The 24,098-nt window shown below is 38.4% G+C and overlaps 1 protein-coding gene across 1 annotated transcript in view; it reads left to right on the forward strand.

Annotated features, from left to right (window-relative positions):
• Positions 1 to 24,098, forward strand: part of stxbp5l (syntaxin binding protein 5L) — a gene marked incomplete at its 3' end in the record, with an annotated part of 148,567 nt that overhangs the window by 70,501 nt on the left and 53,968 nt on the right. The window contains exons 4-5 of the mRNA XM_080478208.1: positions 5,810 to 5,910; positions 13,509 to 13,643. Of these exons, the coding sequence (XP_080334334.1) occupies positions 5,810 to 5,910; positions 13,509 to 13,643 (236 nt within the window). The remainder of the gene's footprint in view (positions 1 to 5,809; positions 5,911 to 13,508; positions 13,644 to 24,098) is intronic.

Genomic DNA, 24,098 nt, shown 5'->3' on the forward strand with positions numbered 1-24,098 from the left:
TTTCAGTCCATTGACATGAGAAGATAACGTTGTTGTGCACAGTATTTGGCTGCAAACGTCCTGTTCCGCCATCTCCCGGTCCCTAAGCAGCGTTTTCTATCCTGGTCCTGGAGGACCATGTCCTTTTTTTTTTCTCCCTGCTTCAGCACACGTGAATGTGATCATGAAGTTTGTAAAAAAAGAAATCCCTATAAGGAGCCCCTCATTAGCTTCAGGGTACTGAGATGGTCTTCTGCATACTTTGGTTGTAACGAGTGATTTTTGAAGTTACTGTTGATTTTGTATCATCAAACCAGTCTGTCATCATCATCCAACCTCTGGCATCTAAAAGTAATTTTGGCTCATAAACCTGACATTGACTGGATCATTTCTTTTCATTGGGCCATTCTCTTTCAACCCTAGAGATGATTGTGCATTAGAAATATTCAAACCAGCCATCTGGCATGAATATATATGTCAAAATCAAAGACATTTAAATCATCTTTCTTACTCCATTCTAATAATAAGTTTGCTTTTCAGCAAGTCATCCCGACCATGTCTACATTTGTGAACACATAGAGTGAGATTGTTGGATTAGCTTCTTTGCGTTAACAAGTATTTGAACAGTTATACCTAATAAAGTGTTCAGTGAGTGTATATACAGGGTCCATCTATTGCATCTCATGTTGAGTTATTTTGATGTTCAATATGAAAAGCCCATTTTTTTTTTTATGCACAAATCTTTCTGTATCATGACTACATGTCTGTTATTTGTAACAGAGCAAATTGTGTAGAAATTTGACAGAAAAACACACAAAAACAATGGCCAAGAGAAAGAGCACTATTATTTGGCAGAAACAATCTTAAAGCACAAAGACATTAACTACTAAGGCACTTATATTTCTCAGAAGTCATATCATTATCGTATACTCAACATTATTGCATGTTAATCTAATATTCTACGGCCCTACTCCAGCAGGCTGAGAACAATCCATCACTAAATCAACAGTAAAGGCAGAAATGGATTTTCACTCTTTGCACCGACGCTCTTTTAACCACAGTGTTGAGGCCAAATGCTGAGTCCAGCTTCACTGGGTCTCAATTCATGCACATTTTATGAAGATGTCACAAAAAATAAATTTTATTCCAGAGTGAAAAGTGTTGTTGATAACAGATCCAGATGTGTGTTGTCACTATCCATGAAGACTACAGTAGGTATTTTTCTAAACCCACTAAGAAATCCACAGTACTCTGGGATGATATACACTTGTCATGTCACGAGTCATGAATATTAAGAAACAACCAAGCATCACCAACAACATTAAAATGAAAACAATCCCTATAAAGCCAATTATTGATGTAATTTGTTTTCTAACATCTTTCTATCAGGAGCAGCATCAACTTTCAGCTTTTCTGTTGAATGAGACCACATTGGCCAACCATATCCATCAGTGAGCCTGAGCCATTTACGACAGTGCCACTGGTTCAAAAGTGTTCCTTCCTTTGGCCACTTTAGATGGATAATGACGAGTTCGGACCTGGAGCAGCCCACAAGAGCTGCACTTTTAAACATGTCCAGGCTCAAGCTTCTAGTCAAGACAATTTATCAAGTCAGCTATGGACGACAAAATGTTCCCTTCCTCCCGTAGATATCCCATCAACTATCAAATATCATGAGGCGATAATTGCTGTCATTCACTTGTCAGATGTCAGAATGTATGATTGATGTACTTAAATATATGCGAATGCACATGCTACATAGTATGCCATTTCCCCATGGACTCTCCGATGGGTCTGCAGGTCTTGCCATCGTTTGACTGTGTAGAATAGATAATAGCAGAGTTGTATGTCAGCCTTCCCTTCGCTTTAATGCGTGGGCTGTTGACAGTCCTGTTAATGGTTGGCTTGCATATTCACAGTGGCCCCTTGACATTCAGTGAGATGTAATGACTTATTCCCATTAGGCATACGAGCCCACTGAAGAGGCCACTTCTCACAGGTTCCTGTAAGTGGTGCACTTTTGCACACTATTTTTATAGCACGGAAAAAAACAAAACGATGTATGATATCAAGCAGGGAAGGGTTTTGATATATAGATATAATGGCACAACATCACTTTCATAAACTCCTTGCTTGCTATTTTATGACAAAATATTTTATTCTGGCACCATTGGAGGAGACTATGAAGAGGCTAATTAATGTGTTTGTTTCCCCAGTTCTGCTCTGAATTCATGACTTTGCTTGATGAATAATACATCTGAGGCGGCTGGTGAAGGTTGGAGTCGGATGAGGATTGTAGGTGGGGTGGAGGGTAAAGAAGGGAGACTACATTAGGAAAGGAAAATGTGAGAAGGATTATTTTGCTGGATGGAAGAGAAGGTCAGCAGGAGTGTTGAGAAAAAAATATAAAATTGTTGAGGAAGATGTGTAGCTACATGTGGTCTACAATATCCATCAATCTATATAAAGTTACTTTGACAAAAACCCAACAAAATATGAGACATCTGTTAAAAAAAAAAAAAGATAAAATAAAATTTGATACGTCATCATATTTGCCATCTGCTGCATTAAGGGAGTACAGTGTTATAGACATTTATTTCACTTTCTCTGGCACATTACATTTGCTGACATTTGAAGATGAATATTCTTTTGAGGAAATGTCTTGTCTATTTAAAATATATTTTTCAAAAGTATTATTTTGTTTTTTCTTCTTTTTTTCCTATCTATCACCAGATAATGAATTTACTTCGGGGCAGGGTTATAACGTGCTAGAAGTCTGCCTCCCGATAAGATATCTTGTTTTATTAATCTTATTTTCTTCAAGGGAGGCTGAAAAAAAATTAATGAGGAGGGTGGGGAGAAAAGCTACTACACTTTATGATAACACAATCTTGTGCATCTGTTTCACCTTTGCGGGGCAAAGGCAGCACATTGTGGTCAATTAGCAAACATCATGCTTAGAGATCTTGATTGCTTTGTTTTTCCATTTGGATTTAAATAGTTGTCTTAAAAAGGTTGTTGGGTGTTTTGAATCCTAAAGCATAAATGCTTGACAGAGCTAAAAAAAACAAAACTAAAGAGACCCACATGAGATTTTTGTAACTCCTGAGGATTTTTGTCATACACAATCAGTTAGTTTTACACAAATTGATATTATGAAAATAAATGACTAGAATTTTATTGCCCTTTATATAAACATATAAACCAAAGTGCTTCACAATTTGATCGCAAAGCTTCCATCCATTCGTTGATCTTCTATTCCACTTTATCCAACTTAAACTTGGGGTTCTTGGTTAGCTGGAGATGATCCCTGCTGACTGGTTGAAGGCAGGAGACAACCTGGATAGGTTGCCAGTTCTTCAGAGGTTAAACGAAGACAGGCAAAGACGTACACTCACATTTTAGAGGGACCAGTTTAGTTGGACTGTGGCGAGAAACCAAAGTACCGAGAGAAAACCCACACAGGGAACCTGCAGCCTGTTGTGAGCCCAACTACTTCTAATTTTTAAGTACAGTCAACCAGGAACAAAAATCAAACAAGTAAAACAAAATTTGAAAATAGAAGAAAAAAAAAAAGTCTTACTGGAACCAATTTAATGATGTTATGAGTAATGTCAGCGCTGGTATCTTTATTAACTCAAATGAAAATTTCAAAACTGGTTATAAATAGGGATGCCACACTGAACTGGTGTTGACTACTCTTGTCTCTCACAAGAAGTAAGATTGCTCAGCACTGGGACCTTCCTGTGTGGAGTTTGCATGTGCTCACTTTGGCTTTCTAAGGGTTTTTCTTTGAATCCTGCTCAACCTCATACTCACTGACTGCCATTTTTTCAAGAGAAATCATTAGTGCTGCAACTGCAAACACTGTATTACGTTTCATAAACAGTGATTCTCTTGAGAAATCCTCTTACAGGTACTAACGATGCGAAAGTTTACCTTATTTAAAGACATGTTGGTATTGTGTAAGCAAACCTACACATAGCAACCTTTGTATCTTTTTTGAAAGCATATCTGAAAATCCTGTTACCCAAACCACCCCTGCTACCATCTTTGAACACATAGCGCAGTTAGAGCTATCATCTGATGTGCGTGGGGTGTAATTTTCTCCGGGCCCTGCTGATTGTCATTTTCACATATTCTGTGTGCGGCTGTACCGCAACTGTTGCCATCATCAAGACAATTCTCCCTCAAGATGATGACCGGGTTCTATCCTGCCTCTGGTGTTCTGTTTCCTCTTCATCTGTTACATTGTCTTCATTAGCCACTGTTCCACCTTTTTCACGCCATTTCACCGACTCGGTCATTGCATTCTGTCTTCTTGGTCTCGTCTGCACAAGTGACAGAAAAACAGGAAGTAGCTGTCTATTTTATGGTCTTTATATTTAAATTTCAAAAAGCTTGTTGGTTTTACTCTATGAAATAAAAAATATACATTTATTGTGACAATACGTTTAACACTGTTTTGTCTACTAAGTAGAAAAGTTGCAGGAAAGTGTAAGCAAATACTCCCATTCTTAGTCAAAAGTAATGCAAAGTAACTTTGCAATTGCATCACATAAAGTCTAGATTACCCATTTATCATATTTTGGTCAAATACAAAAAAAAAAAAAAAAAAAGAGTGTATCTGACAACTTCAAACAGGCTAAACATTACCAGAATAGACAAAGTGACACAAAGCTGGCCAAAAATGCATGAATGGGTATGAAATAATGGCACATGATAACACACTCGAACGTTTCTAGGAACATTAATAATTTATATGCCGTCACTTTTGGAAAAAAAGTTTCCCATTAATGATTGTACATTGTAACTGGAGACAAATTACATCAAGACCATCATTGTTACACTGTTTTAGGATCAACGGAAATTAATAGGGATAATAATTATGCCAATTTAGAGCAATTTCAACCCGCTGGGCTACAATTATTTTTGTGACAAGATAAAAAGATTTGCGTTAAGTGGGTTCATGTTTGAAAAGGAATGGATATCACTGATACACACATGATAATTGTAAGTTCACTCTCCATCTGTCAGAGTCACCTTGAATGAGATAATAATAATAATTGTAATGATAATAATATCCCTAAACTTGAAGGAAAGAATATGTGGAAACTCACGACTTCTCTGTGCACCGTGGCCATGATGGATTAAAGTAATTTATTCATGTCACATTTGAACCAATTCTTTACTAAATCTCTCTATTGTCTTGACTATAATGAATCTCTTCTTAATGTTCCCATTCAACTTCGCTTTGCAGAGTGACAGATTGGATGGCAGCAAAGCAAATATTACTAATATGGATATTTGTGGGAAGCAATGTATTCATCCTTCTTTTTTACAGTGCAGTGCTGTCTTTAATCCCAAGATTAAGTTTGTAATCTAAAGCTATTCCTCCACGGGATCCAGACTGCAGCGACACCCTGGTAGCTGAGCCACACAGGGAGCGCCACTGTAATTATAATTCTCCTCAGAAAGCAGCTGATACCATTTGCAAAAGATTTGTCTCACACAATTATTCAGTCCTGTAACATTTCCGCGTTTCTTTGGCAGCCGAAGCAGACAGTGCTGTAACTCATATTGTAACATTTGTCTAGATGTTTGATTTGGGAACTTGCTTGGAGCGGAAGAAAAAGAGTTTTGCAAAGTTTTCAGTGTTCACTGATCGTTGTTATACAGTGGACTGTAACTACATGGTATACTGGTTTATACTCAAAGTGCTCCATTTGCTGTATCTTATTGCCTATTAATTATTGTTTCAACCATTGGGTTAAATTAAAAATCCAAGTTATGTGATTCACCTCTGATTGGTCTTTGTTTTGTCCTCTAGGGGGCGCTGGTCACAGCCTGTGCAGACGACACACTACACTTGTGGAATCTGCGCCAGAGACGGCCAGCAGTCCTTCATTCTCTCAAATTTAACAGAGAGAGGTAAGCTTGGATTACATTCAAGAAAACACACACACACACGCCCGCACGCACGCCCGCACGCACGCACGCACGCACGCACGCACGCACGCACGCACGCACACACACACACACACACACACACACACACACACACACACCTTTTAGTGAATGGTTAATGGCAGAGCTTTACATTCCTGCACCAAATAGACCTGTTTGAAGAAATGACTATAATATGATACCGTGTGAAGACAATCAACTTCAACACATTACCGGTCCTGTGTGGGTGATGTTGAGGTACCTCTAAGCATTATTCGAAGCTTTCATCGGTGTGTAATCACCTGAATCACTAGATTGGTTTGTTTTATGAGAAAACGTTCTCATAACTCTAATTTCAACAGATAATATTCGCAAATGTTCTTTTCCACCACATTCTAAAGGTATTTGATATCTAATGACTGTTGAGGCCACTGGAGGTCATTGAACTCATTTTCATTGTTGAAGAAACCAGTTTGCGGTGATTTGAGTTGTGTTACATGATCTGGTATCCTGCTAGAAGTAGCCAGACCAAGATTTCACATGCTGGTCATAAAGGGATCGACACGGTCAGCGACAAAACTCAAGTAGGTTGTGGTCCTTATGCTAGGATCAATTTATACTAAGAGGTCACCATTTCACCATCAGCAACAGCCTGAACTGCTCATACAAGGCAGGGTTGATCCATATTATTTTTACAGCATATTCTGTCGGTACCTGTCAAAACAGAAATGGAGATTCATCAGATCAATTTTGTATTGTCCAGTTTTGACAATTACCCATGCTGTATTCTAGACCACCGAGCATATACTGCAGCACCCTTATGAAGGAAGTGAAGCAGCGGGTTGTTACTGTTCTCGTTTGAGATTTCTGTCCTCCCTCTGACTTTGATCTTCTTTTCAGCCTGTCTGAAAAATGCCGGCTAGAAGCTCTTTGTTACACCCCAACTAATGACCTCTTCTGCCCTGTGAGACACTTGACACCCCCCCACCTCAGGGCTGGCTGCTCTGTCTGCCAAAAAGACATCTTTGACATGTTGCCTCCTGAATCGTGCAGCCTCATGAACTGGCTTTGTGGCAGCTTTATTGGCCCGTGATGAGTATGTTAGATATGGGTCAAATTACCAGCATGTAAAGATGGTTGTAATACCGGGTAAAGCAATTTATTGTTGGAGTAGCTCTCTGGCTTTCCGGCTTGAGGCTGTCAAACAGCATCTTTGTTTTTTTTTTTTATATTTCACAACACTTGAGGGTCCTGCAGGTCAGAGGAGAGGTTACTGCTACTATTATGCTTTTGCCCCACAGCTACGGGCTCACCTGCAACACGCGATCGCTCGATGTGCTATGAAAATCTGAGGAAATATGAGAATCATTTGTAGCCTATGTTGATTGGGAAAAAATAATCATGTTGCAGCCTCCATTCAGTGTTTCATTGTGTGTGTGCGTGTGCGTGTGCGTGTGTGTGTGTGTGTCTGTGTGTGTGTGTGTGTGTGTGTTAGGTATTGACTTTGTGTGTGCATATAACTGTGTGTGTGTGGTTCTAAGTACGCCTGGAAGCAGCCAGATGTTTATGCAAAAGTGTGTATTCAGTCAAGAGCGTGTGTGTGGGTTCAAGTAGATCTCATTAATTTTGTGAATTTGTAAAAGCATTTCTCTGAGTTCGGCTGACTCATACTTCACGCATTTATGTGTGCCACTGCTGCTGATTTTTATTGTGTGGCTGTATTCTAAATCTTGTTAATTTTAATAAATAGATGTATTCCGTAAAGCAATATATATAGTCATGTGCAGTGAGTACACACTAAGGACATGTATTTTCTCAACATATTCAAATAAATGTGTTTGATTATTTCCCAAAACAATGTGATGTTAAAAGGAAACTATGGAAGAATCATTTACACATAACGCTAATCTAAACACTAAAAGTGTTTCAGAGGCTCCAGATTCTGTGTAATCAACTAGAATCTTGTTAAAGAGTGACAGATGGATCTTTCCTTATTTAAATCTCTGCCATTGAGGCTCTGCTGTGATCTTTGCTATTGAAATGTGTGTTGTCATCATGCCAACATTTGGAGAGCTCTCTGCAGTCTTTGGAAAAAAGGTTGAGAATGTGTTTGAGCCAAGATATAGAAAGGTCTGGATGATGATATGATATGAAAGGAGTCATAAATGGTGTGGAACTATCTGGATGTGATGTGGGCACAACATTATTTGAAGCTACATCAATCATACAGAGTAATACCTGCTAAAAGTCACAAAGGTTTTAATTACATTCAGATTCAGTTTACATCTTTGTAAGATTTTGAGCTTTTAGGCATTCAAGTAATGACATTTCATATCACAGGTAAGTAACAAAAAATGCAATAAATCATACTGTATATATTGCTCTATTCATGTATTGTTTGTTTTAACTAATGCGATGGATCAAACTGATGTAGTGTCTAGTTGTTTGTATGTTTGTATTAAAATGTTTAGAAGAAGAAGTCCAGTGAGAAGCTGATTTTCATGTCATGAAAAAAACACCTTTATTGGAATACATTGTGAATAAAAAAAAATAATGAAGTAGATTTTATTTAAAGGAAAAATGTTTTGCTCTTTCAACAACTTGAAGGTCTCTGTGCCGAGTGCAAGTATAACTTTTGCTTTGTGCACATAAGGGCAAGCCCTCCCTCTCCCTGATATAAGTCAACTTTGTCTGAGTCATGATGCATGTCTTCTTTTTGCCTAAACTTTCCATCACAGGAGAGCAATAAGTTTTCTGTCAGAGACAGAAGAATCTCAATCCTGCTATAAAATAGCACATCATAAAGCTCAACCTAGGGCACTTTCATCATGCAACTAAGCCTGAAAAGATAATGGGAAGAAAGAGCCATATAAAAAAAGCTGAACGTTATTGGGGAAAGGATTGCATGTCTGTATAATTTAAGGAAAGGATTTATGTTGTTTATAGCTGTGTTTCAAGATGGATAAACGTTTATAAACATCTAATCTCAGGTAGTCTAAAGACCCTTAGTTGGGGATTAGTTGCATATAGCATTTCGGCTATTTCCAGGATAAAACAATGTGTGTTTTGGCCATAAACTGAAAATAATCAAAACGACTAACATGTACAACAGGTGAGTTTGGTTGTAAACACACAGTTTTTTGGGAAATGCTAACAGGCAATGTTTGGTGTAACAATCCAAGCCGAGGCCTGTTGGGAACAGGCGAGACTAAACCAGTAAACAGGCTGAGATCAAAACAGAAAAAGGCAAGACTAGAACAACAGAGTGAAATGTACTGATGGAGAGGCAAATAAAACAAACTGGGGACAGAAAAGATGAGAACAACACACAAAACAGTAAACCGGGAGTTTCATGAGACAATCGAGTTGGAATATGATGCACTCAGCGGAGAGGAAACACAAACTGCATGAGATGAGATTCAAACTGAAAGGACAGTTAGTGAACATAACCAAAACCGCATAACTAAACATTTACCACAACATACATTTATAATCCAAAGATACAAGGTCAAGAACAACGAAAGCTGTCAAAATTCAAGACTACAGATCGGACCAAAGACTTGTCCTTGTATATGTTTTGTTCCTTGTTAGAAACACTTTATTTAAAAATAACTCATTAATTTTCTAACAACAACATGGAGTTGTTGTTTTTTTTTTTGTTTATTGATCCAATTTAAGTTACTCACACTCTCACTGTATCGTTGCTTAAGCTACATTAAATGCAAAACAATAACTGGACAGCAGTGGTACAATTGCTTGAAATGCACTCAACAATTAAAATCTTTATTTAGTTGTAATTAAGAATTGTACTTGTAAGAATAATACTAGTGTTACCTCAGTAGAACATGTTTGATTGTGTTACGAGTTTCAGGAGTTAAAAAAAAACTTGAGACATCATTTCAAATAACAAACAGGTCACAACGTCAAAATGGCTTTAGTTTTAATTACCTAAACTAATTTTATATTCATTTATATGAAGAGCAACATTGTCGAACATTATAGTATCACTTCAGTTAGTTATCAAACTGTTCTGCTTCAGCACCAAGCTTATTACTTTAGCGTTTTCTTAAAAATATGTTGCATTTTATGCTGGGCATCTATCCATTTTAACCGGTATGCTCTAGTCTTGCAGCAGCTGGAGCCGTCACTGTGTGATACCGATGCCCACACAAACACTGAGGTGAACATTTGAAATAATGCTTCGCTTCAAAGGTACCGAAAGCGTCTATGACTCGCTTTCTACCTGTCTTGTGGCACAGTGATGTAGGAGGCAGGACGGCTGGTTTTCAGTAGAAGAGAAGTGAATCATTCTCCGAAGACTTAAGTAGAAAGCGGGAACCATGAGTCATCCATCAGAGGCCAGGCAGCGGCTTTCCATTTAGCTCTGTGTCTCTGGGCTCAACCTCTGGCAATTAGCACCCTAACACCACAGCGCAATCCCACAACAGCAGCAAATGAATCACTGGAAATGGCGTGGAGAACTGTGTTGTGATAATTGACAGGCAACAGCTCGTTCCTGCCGCTCTTCTTTGTCTGTCACGCTGTTGTCCAAATCTGAAGACGATCCAAACTCAATGTTATACAATATTGGATGCGAGCTGTAGTTTTCAGCTGTTATTTTAGCTTTTGCCATCATCTCTGGATTAGCTCTATCCAGCATAACTGCCGATATGGGACAGCGTCGGAGTTCTTAACCAGTTGTGTCATGCGCAGCAGATGGCAAGGTTGCCAGCTCCCAAGATGATGCCACCATTGCAATTAATCTCTGCATCTGTTTGCTTCATGGAGGGTATTTGCTCCTCAACTGGTCTCACCGAGGCTCGTCAGCTGGCAACTAAATTCATGTCTTCGCTTGTCTCCTTGCATCGATAATTACTACGTCTAATAATGGTGCCCTGGTCTAACTGCCTGGAGCCAAAGCTACATTTTCCACATATTGCAATGATGATCTTTATTTATCTCCACTTACCTCTAACCCCTTCCTATCATCTTCTCATTTTACCTCCATTATATTTGTTGCCTCTAAACTTTTCCTTTTATCTTCCTGGTGACATTTATGTCACTGTTGAAATGATAAAAGAAATAATCGGTACTAAAAGGCTTTTCTGAAGGGGCTTCTTCTTAAAAGCTTTTTTTTTTTTTTCAAATGCAATGCAAGATGACTCTGAGGACTGTATTTTAACAATCTTGTGCACACAGTCTAAAGTGCTTGGCACACATGTGTTCAATGCGTGCCCAAATCCACTTTGCCAGTTTAACGCAGGCTAATCGGAGCACTGGGGAGGATGAAAGCAGTTAGTCCTTAGGGTGTGTTCACACTTGGTATTTTTGATCAGATTAAATGAGTTGTGGGGTGATTGTTACGTTGCTGCGGTAAATTCATGGAACCATGAGCATTGCCATCCTAATTCTTATGCACATCACACCAGTGGACCAACAAAACCTGAAGAGTTGGGATCAGTCTACTTTCACAATCACTCTGGTGCTGTTCAGTTTCAGGTCTGAACACAGCACACAGGTCATCAATCATCCCATCTTCTTCACCTCCTAACAGCTGACTATGGGCGACGGCATGCTACTGCACACCTTGGATAGTTCTCCAGTCCATCACAGGGAAAACAGAGAGAAAGACAATCCCACATTCACATATTTATAAAATCTTCTATTATACATGTCTTTAGACTGGGGAAGTCAGCCAGAGTAGCTGGAGAAAGCCTCACCTCTACAAGAACAACATGCACACTGTCACATAAATGCCTGGAATCAAAGTGGCTATATTCCCATGTTGAGCTGCTTTAATCACAACACCAACCAGATGAATCCAAAATGAGTCAAACACAGGATGTGAGATTAAATGTTTCTTTTTCTATGACTCCTGCATCTTACCATGTTACAAATTTCATCTGCTGTCAAATCCTGACGAACCTTTTCTTCCTGTCAACAATAAGTAAATTATGCTGTAACACTGCTGTATATATGTAATGCATCTACACATGCAGGAGTGTTGAACTATATAGAGCCAAAGATGGAATCAGTCATGATGATGTTTTTGAAAAGTTGTACATCAGTTAAGAGTATCTGGCCTGTATGAGTATTAGACCTCACAGTGTCCCACTGATTTGAGACATTGGTTTAGTATAATTGTTGTCTTCACTTTAAAATGCTTCAACATAGCAATGGGCCAAGTTCACATGCTCGCCAGCCAATGTCAGGCTACCATGACTATGTGTGAACAATAATTGTAAATCCATTTGTTCTCACTACTTGCAGAAATCATGAATCCTCCGATTTACAACTATTAAACTTTTTTTTATATACTATGACGCTGAATACAAGCTAAACCCAAAATGATAGTATGTTTCGAGAATTGGAGTAAATTTGTTGAATTACTTAGCGCCATTTTAAACAATGTGTGCAGCCTGTGCCGACATGTAATATTACACCTAATGGTACCTCATGAAAGTTGAATGAAATTACTCCTTTTATGAACATTTTAAATGTGTTGCCTTGCATTCATGTTGGAAAAGAAAGACAGCTGAATAATCTTCCGCCTCCCTTGTGAGTTTAAATGTTGCCATCTCCTCAAGCACTTAAAATCCTTATTGAATTGTCTTCCGTCTCATTTGTTTACTATCTAATAATCTTGCTGCTTGCTGGGTGGGTGGCTGTGGGCCTGGAGCCCCCCCACAACCACCACCACCATCTCTACAAGGTAATCAGCATGGACAGGAGTGACTTACTGTGGCCTGAACTTTATTCCCCGGTTTGGTGCTTATGAACATGATATATGCTGGCGGCGAAACAATAATGGCTTAAGCTTCGCAACACATCCTAATTACTTTATATGCTATAATCATCAGCGGTGCATGAGACATGAGTCTTCTACAGGCTTTAACAGATTGAAAAGTGTGCGAAATTCATAAAATGAGACATCTTCCAGGCCCGAAAACATTGATTTAGAAAAGACTTTCTCTGCAGTTATAAAATATTTAAATGAGTCTTTCAATTTTTATTTTTTTTTTGTGACACAAAGCAAGCAAACACAAATGTATTTCCTCGAGCTATATAGAGGGAAGCAGTGTAGGATGTACCTGCACAAAAGGTGCCGTACTGTCTGAAACAAACAGACTCTAAAATAAAACCTTGAAATAAGATAAGTGAAGATTTAATCATTTTGTTTCCAAATGGTTTTGGTCCATTAAGCAGATGCCTTGAAGCTCACTTTTTTTTTTTTCATTTGATTTGCTTGTTGTGGTGCCCACCATAAAAAATACATACAACGCCTCAATTGTTTATTTTCTATTTATTTTAAAAGGAATATTGTAATTTTCAATAGCTGTTCCTCATTTTCCTGCAGAATTCAATCGCCATGAACACAAATAGGCGTACATCAATGAAAATGATTAGATCACCTAATCATAAAAATGACCGTGTCTGTGAACTACCAAGGCTTTCCGAAAGCAGAATTGTCTGTTATGTTTGGCGGGTGTGGAGTCAGAAAGAGATTGTTTAAAACAGACTGGAACACCTTTGTGATTTAGTCTGCTAAAATTCAACCTTTCCCTTCTCTTCTCGTTCTGCAGGATCACATTTTGCCACCTGCCGTTTCAGAGTAAATGGCTGTACGTGGGGACGGAGCGTGGAAACACACACATTGTCAATATCGAGTCCTTCATTTTGTCTGGCTATGTCATCATGTGGAACAAGGCCATAGAACTGTAAGTATCTGAATCTACGAATTATGGAGCTGGAAAAAGCTGACAATTGTAATCAGCGATGATTACGACCATGCTGATAGAGTGAATGGCAGTTATTGAACCTGTGTCTTGGTTGTGGAACACTGATTGGCAATTTACTTAAACTTACTCTGAGTATTTCTTTGCCCAAAAAAAAAAAGAAAAGAAAGTTCAATTTACAGTTATGAATTTTTAACGATATAAGTTTTGTACTGGTTGTCTTACACACACAGGCTTTTATAAGCTCTTCAATGATTTCTTTTAGGTTCAGGTTTTGGAAGTGAACAAGTGAAAAAATGTCTCTTGTGGGTTTTATTTTATTTGTTTTGTTGTTTTTTTTAAGTTCTGGCAAATCTAGGTGCCCGTTCATCACATTTTGGGGGGGTTACAGTGAACAAAATTTTAATGGTTTTTCAAAACAAAGTAGCTGTTAGCGTGGTAATTTCTTCATAATATACTATCTTGATTTGCTTTTTTTCACAAACCCCCATACATACATTACACACACGAGCAATACTATTGAAATGGGCCCGTTTTCACTTGATGTTACTGTTGTGCTTCACTTAAATAAACACAGAGACCGTGCTGTTATTTATTAGATTGACCCTGAGAACAGGGTTATCTCTTTGCATCAAGAGCAAACTGAGAAATTTAGACTTTCCTTGGGTACAAAGCCAAATTACACTACAATATTTTGAAATTCCCCATGAAATGCTTGCAATTGGTCCTAAAACCAAGCAGAAACACATTGTCATAAAGACTTGATGTATTACAAGCTTGCTACAAAGCAAACACAATTGTCCTTGAACTCGTGGCGCTGCTCCGAGCTGCCTCTTAGCGTTCCCAGTGTTGTGTAAGGCTTCACATCTGTGCCGAAGATTAGTCGGCAGAAGCTGTTATTAATTTGTTGACATGCACTTTTTGGTTTGTGTCCCGAGTGTTGGCTGCGTAGCTGACATATACTGTAGATTGACGGCTTAAAGCCCCATCAAGCACACACAAATGCCACTCAGTTGCTTTGCACGCACACTTGTTGTTCTTGGTTTCACCCACCTACGCGCCACTCTTCTGGTGTTACCCTGACAAGTCCCCTGCTGCAGTGTCAGTCATAAGTCACTCTTCTACCAAGCCATCTTGTTGCCTCGTGACAGCCCAAACCACAGTGAGCAGTCTTAACACCGATGGGTGTGCGTGGGAGGCCTGTCTGCCAATCATGGCAAAAGTCTCAGAGGCTGAGAAGGTGGGTGTTACATGGGATATTTGGTGTGTTGGGTCTTCACCACAGTATCAGCAGAGAGGGCGTTACAGGTTGTTGTTTTTTTTTTTTTTTTTTTTTTCTGAAAATCACATTTCATACTTCAAGGATGTATTGACAAGTGTGAAACAGTGGTACGTGCTAAATCAAAATTTTTGATTTCATATTTCATGCTCCCTTTGAATGTTAAAGTGACAGGTGACAAACTGACCATCGATGTTGATTTGTCCTTCAAAAAGTCCAAAAGTGTAAAACAGCACTCTGGAATCTGACATTGTTGTTGTTGAACCATGCCTGTGAAGAACAAGTATCGACAGAAATTCTAGTGCACATGACCAACAGGGAAAGCGTGTTGTGTGTTCTCTGTTTACAGAGATGCGGGCAATTTGAAAATGGTGCACACAAATTTAAAGAAGTGGCCTCGTTCAAGACTTGAAGACTTGAATCCAATGAAGGTTTACCATTTTCACTTGAATCCTATTTCATAAACAGGGCCTGAGGTGATGAATAAATAAGGTGAACAGCCATCATGACCAACAATGACTAAGCACACCAACACAGACTTTTTTGAATTGCTTTCATAATCAAGAATGACAGAGAAATACACTTTACAGTTTCATAATATAACCACTAACTCTGCTGTTGTGACTGCAGCGGGACAACATGAAAGCTTTCGACAGCAGGATTATTTGCTCTCCATTATGTGTACAGTCGAACCATATACCATAATGTATTCTCTTTTTCCTCCCCCGTCCGCACTCCACCTTTCTGAAGTGGGGTTCATGAGAAGTTTACCTCGTAGAAAATGAATCTTGGCTCATCAGCGCATAAAAAGACCGGTGAATTTTGTAGTTTGTCCTCAGAGGTTTTCCATGAAACATAAATCGAGATGAGCAGGGACTTCTTGTTTCCTATCTTTGAACATCGTCCACTTTTGTTTCTTTTTTTTTTCCCCCACAAAGCGTAAAACCTGCAGAGTGAGTGTGTCTATATTTACACTTGTGTGTGAGCATTTTGCATAGCAGTCGTTCACAGGCGCACTAATTTAATACAAACTCAAATGGGCTCTCTTGAAAAGAATCAGTTCTTACTAGAATTCAGCTGGGGCCACTGTTCCCGAACAGGAGGAGCGGGCTCTCATTGAAATTCAAATTGGTCTGCATTGTATTTAACACACTCTTTCATCTTCCCGAGATTCATTCCAAAATGAGACATCAACAATGAGATACAAAAACGAATGAGAAAACAGAGGAGCCCAATGCACACCCCGCTGCAGTTCAGAGATCCTTCTGATGAACTGAATTGTGTTTTCCTTGGCATCATGTCAGCTTTAATCAACATTGGCATGTTTAGCCGTTTCTACTATTAGGATTGTAAAATAAACAATGACCTTTTCAGTAACCACCTGGAGAACATGAAAACTCCTCACAGAAAAAGCCCCCCTTCAGATTCTGGGGATAATCTTGCTGTCATGCACACATGCTAATGACGGCTGCACGGAAATATATTGTCATCATCGAATTAACATTCACAATATACAAAGGGATGACTGAACTGCAATAAATTGTATTTTTCTATGCATTATGCATTCATGTTCTTCATTCTTCACGTCATGTTCCTCCTATTGAATTTGATTAACAATAAATTGCACTTCAGTCTTTCATCATCATACCTGTCGTCAACATGCCAGAAGTCAGAAATTAAGGAAAAAGATTGATAAATAAGCATAAATTTAGCAAACTGCTCCACTTCTGATTCATTGTTTCAGATATGTACCATCGGTATTTCAGAAAAACCTGCAAAAATAATTTAATTAGATGAGCTAAGCCAAAAGGATATTTTCAAAATATCATCTTGTTAATATAATAAAAAAGAAAAAGAACATTTTTACATCTCAAGAGTCGAGTATTCTTAAACGTCTAAAATAGTCAAAACTCTCATGATCTGTATACCAACACATGCCCCCATCTCCACTGTGTACATTCATCGCCCATTCACCTCTTTATAACTTCCATGTGGTACCAGACCGCTGCACTCCATGTACTGTAACAAGGTCAGTTACTGTTCTCAAGTCAGTGTTTATATTTTATTCAGTATTTTTCTAAACCTAGTGGCTATATTTGAGTGTGAACTAAGAGGCAGAGTTGCAAGCAGATCCCCGGTTTTCTGACACCAAGATAGCACCACAGTGTGTACTCTTGCAGGGTCGATCTCAAAATGTGTTGGGCAAGATAATGATATTAAAAAGCATTTCTCATTGTGTTATAAAAGCACTTGTTATGCCTGCTAAAATGTCCAGCTTGTGTTCATCTTGATTTCATGTAAATTGAATGACATTAATGCTTGTTTGTATAAAATGGATGAAACCGAATATGCCAGAAAATGTCAAATAGTGAAATCATCAGAGTGCCGAGGAGTTTTACTTAATCAAATAGCACCAGCATTTTTGAGCAAACGGGCCAGATCTTATTTTTTATTGACCCGTCAGTCTTTCTTCCTCTTCCGTTTGAACATCTTGCTGTTTTTCTCTCCAGAGGAAGTCTGTTGAATGAACACTCTCTGTATGAGTGGTGCCCATCATGAAAGAAGACCCCACATGTATTTACCAGCCCTGGTCATTTAAGATATAGAGTCTGACCGATGTGGCAGGTACAGTGGAAATCACACGCTGCAACGAGACTGAAAGATCAGTCAGGACACTGGCTCTGATTTGACGTTGCCATGGAGACAAGTCAGAAAAACTGCCGATACCTGTCTCGGTGTTGGGGCCACAGGCTAAAGAAAAGGTGACTCCCTGGAGAAAAAGTTTGCAGTAATTCTGTGCCTTTTTGGGCTAAAATATCATGGAATTTGTCCTCTATTCTTTCTTCCCAACTATTTATTTTAATGTCTCAAATGTGTAACTAATGATAATAATACGAACAAATCAGTCGCTTTTGATTTGCAAAACTCACAAACACATATACACACACACATGCAAGCACACACACGCTTTTGAAAATACTGTGAATGTTTTATTTCTTTGACACCCTGGCATTTCTTTTCAGGTATTCAGGTATGCAACATTTTAACTTTGCACCAGCCTTTTCACCTTCACTTTTTTATATGACAGATTCAAAATTAATCCCCAGCTACAACAAGTGAGTTTGATTAAATTATGAACCTGCACGAGTGCTGGAATGTGATTATTAAAGTTGTTTAAACTGCACCTGAAAGAAAAATTTAAACTTTTAAATCAAATATGTCAAATAAATCTAAAATCTGACCGTAAACTTGTGAGAATCACAGATTGAGCCAGTGCATGAGAGGTAATGTTGAAGAAAACATGTCACAACTTATTCCAAAACAACTGAGACAGATTTCTCTAAACTGTCATATTTGATATTAATAGCAATATTTCATGCTTAGCCAGTAGGGTGTTAGCTCAGGACATCACTCTCTCCTCTAATAAGGCAAAATGTACACACAAGTGCACACACTGCAGGCAGCATTGAGGTTTTGTGGATTGCTTATACAAAGTAATTTCATCATCTATTGCTTTTGGAGACCTGTGTAGAAAGAGGCGGGGGGGGGGGGGGGGGTACTGAAAAACTGAACCCCTTCATTTTCTGTTCTGCTTTATCCATCTTAAGGCGCTGGTGCTGATCCCTGCTAATAGAGGCCAAAACCCAGTTACACCCTGGAAAGGTCACCAGCCAATCACAGGGCAAACTCAAGAGACACGGACAACCACACAAGAGCAGTTTGGACAGTGGAAAAGAATCAGTGTTCACAGAAAACCCATCCAAGGACAGGGAGAACACACAGTCTTCATACATAAAAGCCTCTAATCACAGTATTGAAATGTTGAACCAGGGATATCTTCAGTGAGGCAATAGTGCGTACAACTACTTCACCGTGTGACCCCCAAGGCCAAATGTTTACCTGTTATATTTAGTTTTTTGTTTGTTTTGGTTTTTTCCATACTAACAAAACACTATTAAATGATATATTTCATTCAGACCCTGGTTGACAGTATGGCCTGCATCAGTCCATGTAGAGGTACTAAACTAGCATTACACTTTATAACTCAAAATATTTTCACACTTTAAAATGAAAATATAAAAATTACTCACAATAACAATCTTCTGTGAGCCGGATGTGCGACTAGATATCATACAACTGCTCTTTAGCTTTTGAAGAACGTACAAGATGGTATTAAATTTTACCTGACAAGCTGCATTTTTGGTTACAAATAAAATAATGAAAAATAAAGACAGGAAACCTCATCTTGAATACTGTGATTCATTGTTGACTTATACACCAGAAAAAAAACTTGATTTTAGATCAATCTTTTTACACGTAAAGTTAAATCCTCACAATTTGAAGCTCAACTTAAAACAACAACAGGAAACAAACATAGGAGGCTTGTTTGTTGAAATTCGTGTGCCTTGTTTGTACTTGCTGAAAGAGATCGAAGAAACTGAAGTGTATAAATCAATATTGAGGAACGAAACGAAGGAGGAGGTGAAATCCACTGGCTTCTGCTGTTGAGATCAGATTTTATTATTGTTCCTCATTTTCGAGTGAGTAATATTATCTTACAAAATAGCGAGACTCACTAAGTGTCGCTCCATCATTCCATTGTTTTCTTAATATTGTCAAGCTCTCCATTGTTCCCCTGGAGATATGTCATATCTTGAATGAAGTCAACACATTCAAGCAATACATGCAATACTACTTCTAAACTCCTTGTGTTTGGTCTGCTTACACTTCCATTAGATGTTAACTGGGCTGCACCAGAGTACGTTTTCAAACAGACATACCGCTTCAATCAAACTTGGTCCACTTGTTTAATTTATTTGGTTTAATTTATTTGCTCTGCAAATAAAAATACAATATTGTGTTATGGTGTCCTTATGTGCCTTAATGGGTCTGTGTTATGTCATAGTGGGTTGGTTGGGGTTGGAGGCCTTTCTGTGTGCCAGTTGCATGTTCTGGACGGACGGACGGATGGATGTTTTTAACCTATACTGTACATCTGATACACAGCCTTGATACATGCAGCCCCATTGCACTTGATGTGAAACGACATGACTTGAGTATTACAGTGTCTGCTTTATGCTATTCACATTTCATGTCCTTCATGTCTCTGCAGCTGCCTTGCCAATCCCCTCCTCTGCCTCGCTCCTTTTCTTCTGTCATGTTGATTATTTACCCTTTTTCTGGCGGTAATAGGTTGCCATAGCTCCCGCTGGTCTTGGTGGAGTTCAAGGTGTTTTTGCGTTTGGTGTCGTGTGTGTGTGTGTGATCTCACATATTTTGGCAGTCAAGCTCCAGGAGACTGCCTGCAAAAAAAAAAAAATAATAAAAAAAAAAAAACTTATTTCAGCTTTGCAGACACATGAATGAATTTGCTGCTTAATTCTCAAAGCACTTTTTCATTCATTTTTACATTTTATTTTCTCCTACATATCAGCTATCATTTTCACTGATCTGTTCCTTCTTATTGTTACCTGTTAATTATTGAAGCGTGGCGTCGAGCTCCTGCTGAAGCAGTGGAACTGTTACTTCCACTGAGCCACAACAAAGCTGTGCACCTCATCAGTTGCTGGGTTTCTTGGCACAGTTTTGAACATAACTTTGCCAGCATCATTGCTTAACAAGCCCTGGGACACTAGTGTCCTATAATGACAGCATTCACACAGACTAATTTGCCCATTTGTTCATTTTAACAATGCCTTTACATCTCTACAGAGAACGAGAATAATCAAGTTCATCATGCTTTTCTAAAAGCACAAAAGCGACCATCACCTTTAAAGACTTGGAGACTGATTAGAGACATGAATCCGATTTATTCAAATCATTTTACCACCAACAAGCTTAAGTTTATGATGTGCTTTAGGTCATAGGGTCTGCCTAGAAAAAAGCAAAATTTTAAAGAGGACCACTGGAGAATCCAGTGCAGTTCTATTTATTTATTTATTCAAATATATATAGCACCGATCACAAGATCGAAATCTCACTGCACTTACTATTCAAATAATGTATTGATCGGTGGAGGGGGGAAAAAAATCCCTCTTTACAAACAGAAAGCTCCAGCATAAAAAGACTCAGAGCTTGAAAACAGCTGCTGCAACCAGTTGGTGTTTGTTGATGGCATAACAAGAAAAGAACAGAATGAAGAACTACAAATGAAAACTGCAAATATCCTCCATGTTAGAAACAAGCAAGAGCAGGCATCAATGACTGAAGAGGGAGATGTAACTTAAGGAGAGTGAAAGGAGTAGTTCTCCCAGTAGTCTAAACATATAGCAGCTTAAGTATAAAATGTTACAGGGTGATTGTAACCAGTCTTAACTATAAGCTTTATCAAAAACTTCTTGTCAAAGATAACTTTATTTTAGTCACGCCCTGAGAGTCAATGTGATGCCATCCAGTGTGACTGTATGATCAGAAATGTTGCCCGCAAAGTCTTAAAGCCCAAGCAAAACTTTCATTTTTGAATACCATTATCAATTGCCAAAGTATTTTTAAGCATTATACCAAAGCACTGGATCACACTTCAAATTTTCCTTTTCCATGAAGCTTTACAGCACTCTGATGTTTGACCTGAAAAAATTTCATAATGAACCGTTATACACGACAGAGGCAAACACGGTATTCATCTCTGTATTCAATCTTTCTCAAAGCATTTTATGTGAGTTTCAAAGGATGGCCTTGCCAGCTGATGAAGAGTCAGTAAGTCGCCCCAAAAAAACTGTATTTGCCTCCACAGTGAGGAAGCTTTCAGCAGTCAAAGAAAATAACCTTCTGCACGCAATAGGTAGCTTTCAGCTCAGTCAATTCAAAATTAAATAACTGGTCTGAACTTTTCCTTTCCTGCAAACTACTTTGACTTGTACCAATGAGCTAAACAAAAATTGCCTGCGTGAGTGGAGGTCTTAAACAACAGCAACATTTTTTTTTTTTTTAAAGTCTGCACAGTTATGTTCAAACCAATGATAATGGAGTTGGACTGTGAAGTGCTTGTGAGGTGCTTGCACCATTGGGAGTGACTGAAGTTCATGGTCTTGTTAAAAACACTTTAGCTCATGGGCATACAGAGATTGGACTTGAACCACAGACCTCAAGAATTGTCTTATTTGTTCTGGATGGCTTCTGGAGCAGGAATAGCTCTTGTCAGTGAACAGCCGTGGCCACTCAGTGATTGAACGGGTGTTGTTTAGAGTGCAGACGGTCACAATGATACTTTGGCTTATTACTGCATAAATCGCTGAATAGAAACGTATTGTGAGCTTGCTGTGGTTTCATGTCTTTATCGCTCCCCAGCAGCAGGCATAACTAAATGGGCCCATTTGAACATGTCAGTCGCACTGTACCTCAGCTTCCCAGAACAGCTCACATTTCAGCCACAGTGTTAAAATAGCCTGATCGTGGCAGCGACAGCGGCTTTCTTGGACGATCATGTTGCCCTTAATTTCACATTTGAGGATTTTGGCTGTGAGAGAATTTTTCTAAACATGTGATATGGCTTTCTACAAACTGTACTTTTATGTATTGAAGAAAAGATTTAGTGAATTGTATGATGGCATATCCTTGTCTAATACAAATGGGGCGAACATGCATATTATTTAATAATAATACTTATAATACTACTACTACTACTACTACTACTAATAATAATAATAATAAAAGCATACTCTGTGAGTGATCAGACTTTGAAAGAGTATAGTGTTTGTCACTGCTCTCTTACGCATACAACTTTAACCTGCGTGTTGCAGATTTTTTTTTTTAATGGGCATGCCCAATCATCGTCGTTCCCCGATATATAAAAGTAGAAAAGGAAAAACGCAATGAAACGCTGCACCTTTCATAGAGCTGCCTCAACAATGTACTGTGGATTAGTTTGCCGTTCTGAAGGAAGCTACAAATTCAATCCAGTGGAAAAACAAAAATGTAAACAATAGATTCAGTCGTATTTAACATTTAAGAAAATCCACAATTAAAATTAGGAGCTTTTAAAAAAAAAAGTCTCTTTCCAAAGTCATTGAGTAATCACATCACAATAATCATCTTCTTAATATCACTTGTTGATTGAGTAATTTATCAGCCCTACCTTTTGTTCATTGAGTTGGTCCAAATGGAGCCAGAAGAAATAGTAAGTAGGTTATTTAAAGCAGACATTGTAGTCCCCAAATGAGTTTTCTCATTGAATAACTTTTGTGAAGTGTTACCACATCCATTGTTGAGGAAGCGTTAACTGTGATACATTGCATTGTTTTTTGTTTTGTTTGGGGTTTTTTTTTGGGGGGGGGGGGGGGGGGGTCTTTTGCTGATACACAGACAACAGCAACTCACAGAATATGAGAACATCAAACAGATATATCTTGGGGTTAAAAGGACCATTAGGTAAGCAGGTGAAAGCTTTGCAGGAGAGCAGTTACAATGAGTGTGCGCTCCAACAGACTGTGCATGTGTGAAGCAGCATTTTCCCCTCACAACCCACAACATAAGCCACGACATATGGCGGTGTGAGCAGAGAAGGCACTGTGAAAACTCTCGCAAAAATATCAGATGCGTGTAATTTACACTTACCGATTTTGATATGACTATGTGTCATACATTTGCTTGAAAAAATTATAATTATGGGATAAGGTAGCAAGAAGCCAAAAAAGAGGTACAAAACAACGGTGGTCCCAAAGTCCAGGTAGGAGGACGGACTGTAGACACTGGTGTAAGGTAGATTCATTATTAATTGATATTTTTATTGATATTTTTTTCTTGTAAATATGAATATATAGAGTTTGTGGTAAATGTGTACATAAAAAACCCCACAGGGGTATGAATAACTGATGGTTGAGGTGTAGAAGTGGTAGGAGGAAATAAGCTTTGCTTCTTCCTACTACTTTCCGGATATGTCGGGCCATTTATTTTATTAGTTATTTTTTTGCTTGCTTGCCTTGCTCTGTTATGTTTGCTTATGTTTTATTTCATTTATCTTATGTTTTGTTTTGTTGTTGTTCCCACATGTCCGAAAAATCCAATCAAATCAATAAACCTAATTAATACATTTAGATATCTTCTTGCTTTTAGTTTGATTGACATAAAACACAAAATGCAAAACACTTTTTTTGAAATTATACACAACAATGTTTTCTTTAAATAATATATTGTATTGTATAATAGCATATCATTGGATT

The sequence above is a fragment of the Lipophrys pholis genome (genome assembly GCF_963383615.2).
Source record: "Lipophrys pholis genome assembly, chromosome: 13".
Classification (NCBI taxonomy): Eukaryota; Metazoa; Chordata; class Actinopteri; order Blenniiformes; family Blenniidae; genus Lipophrys; species Lipophrys pholis.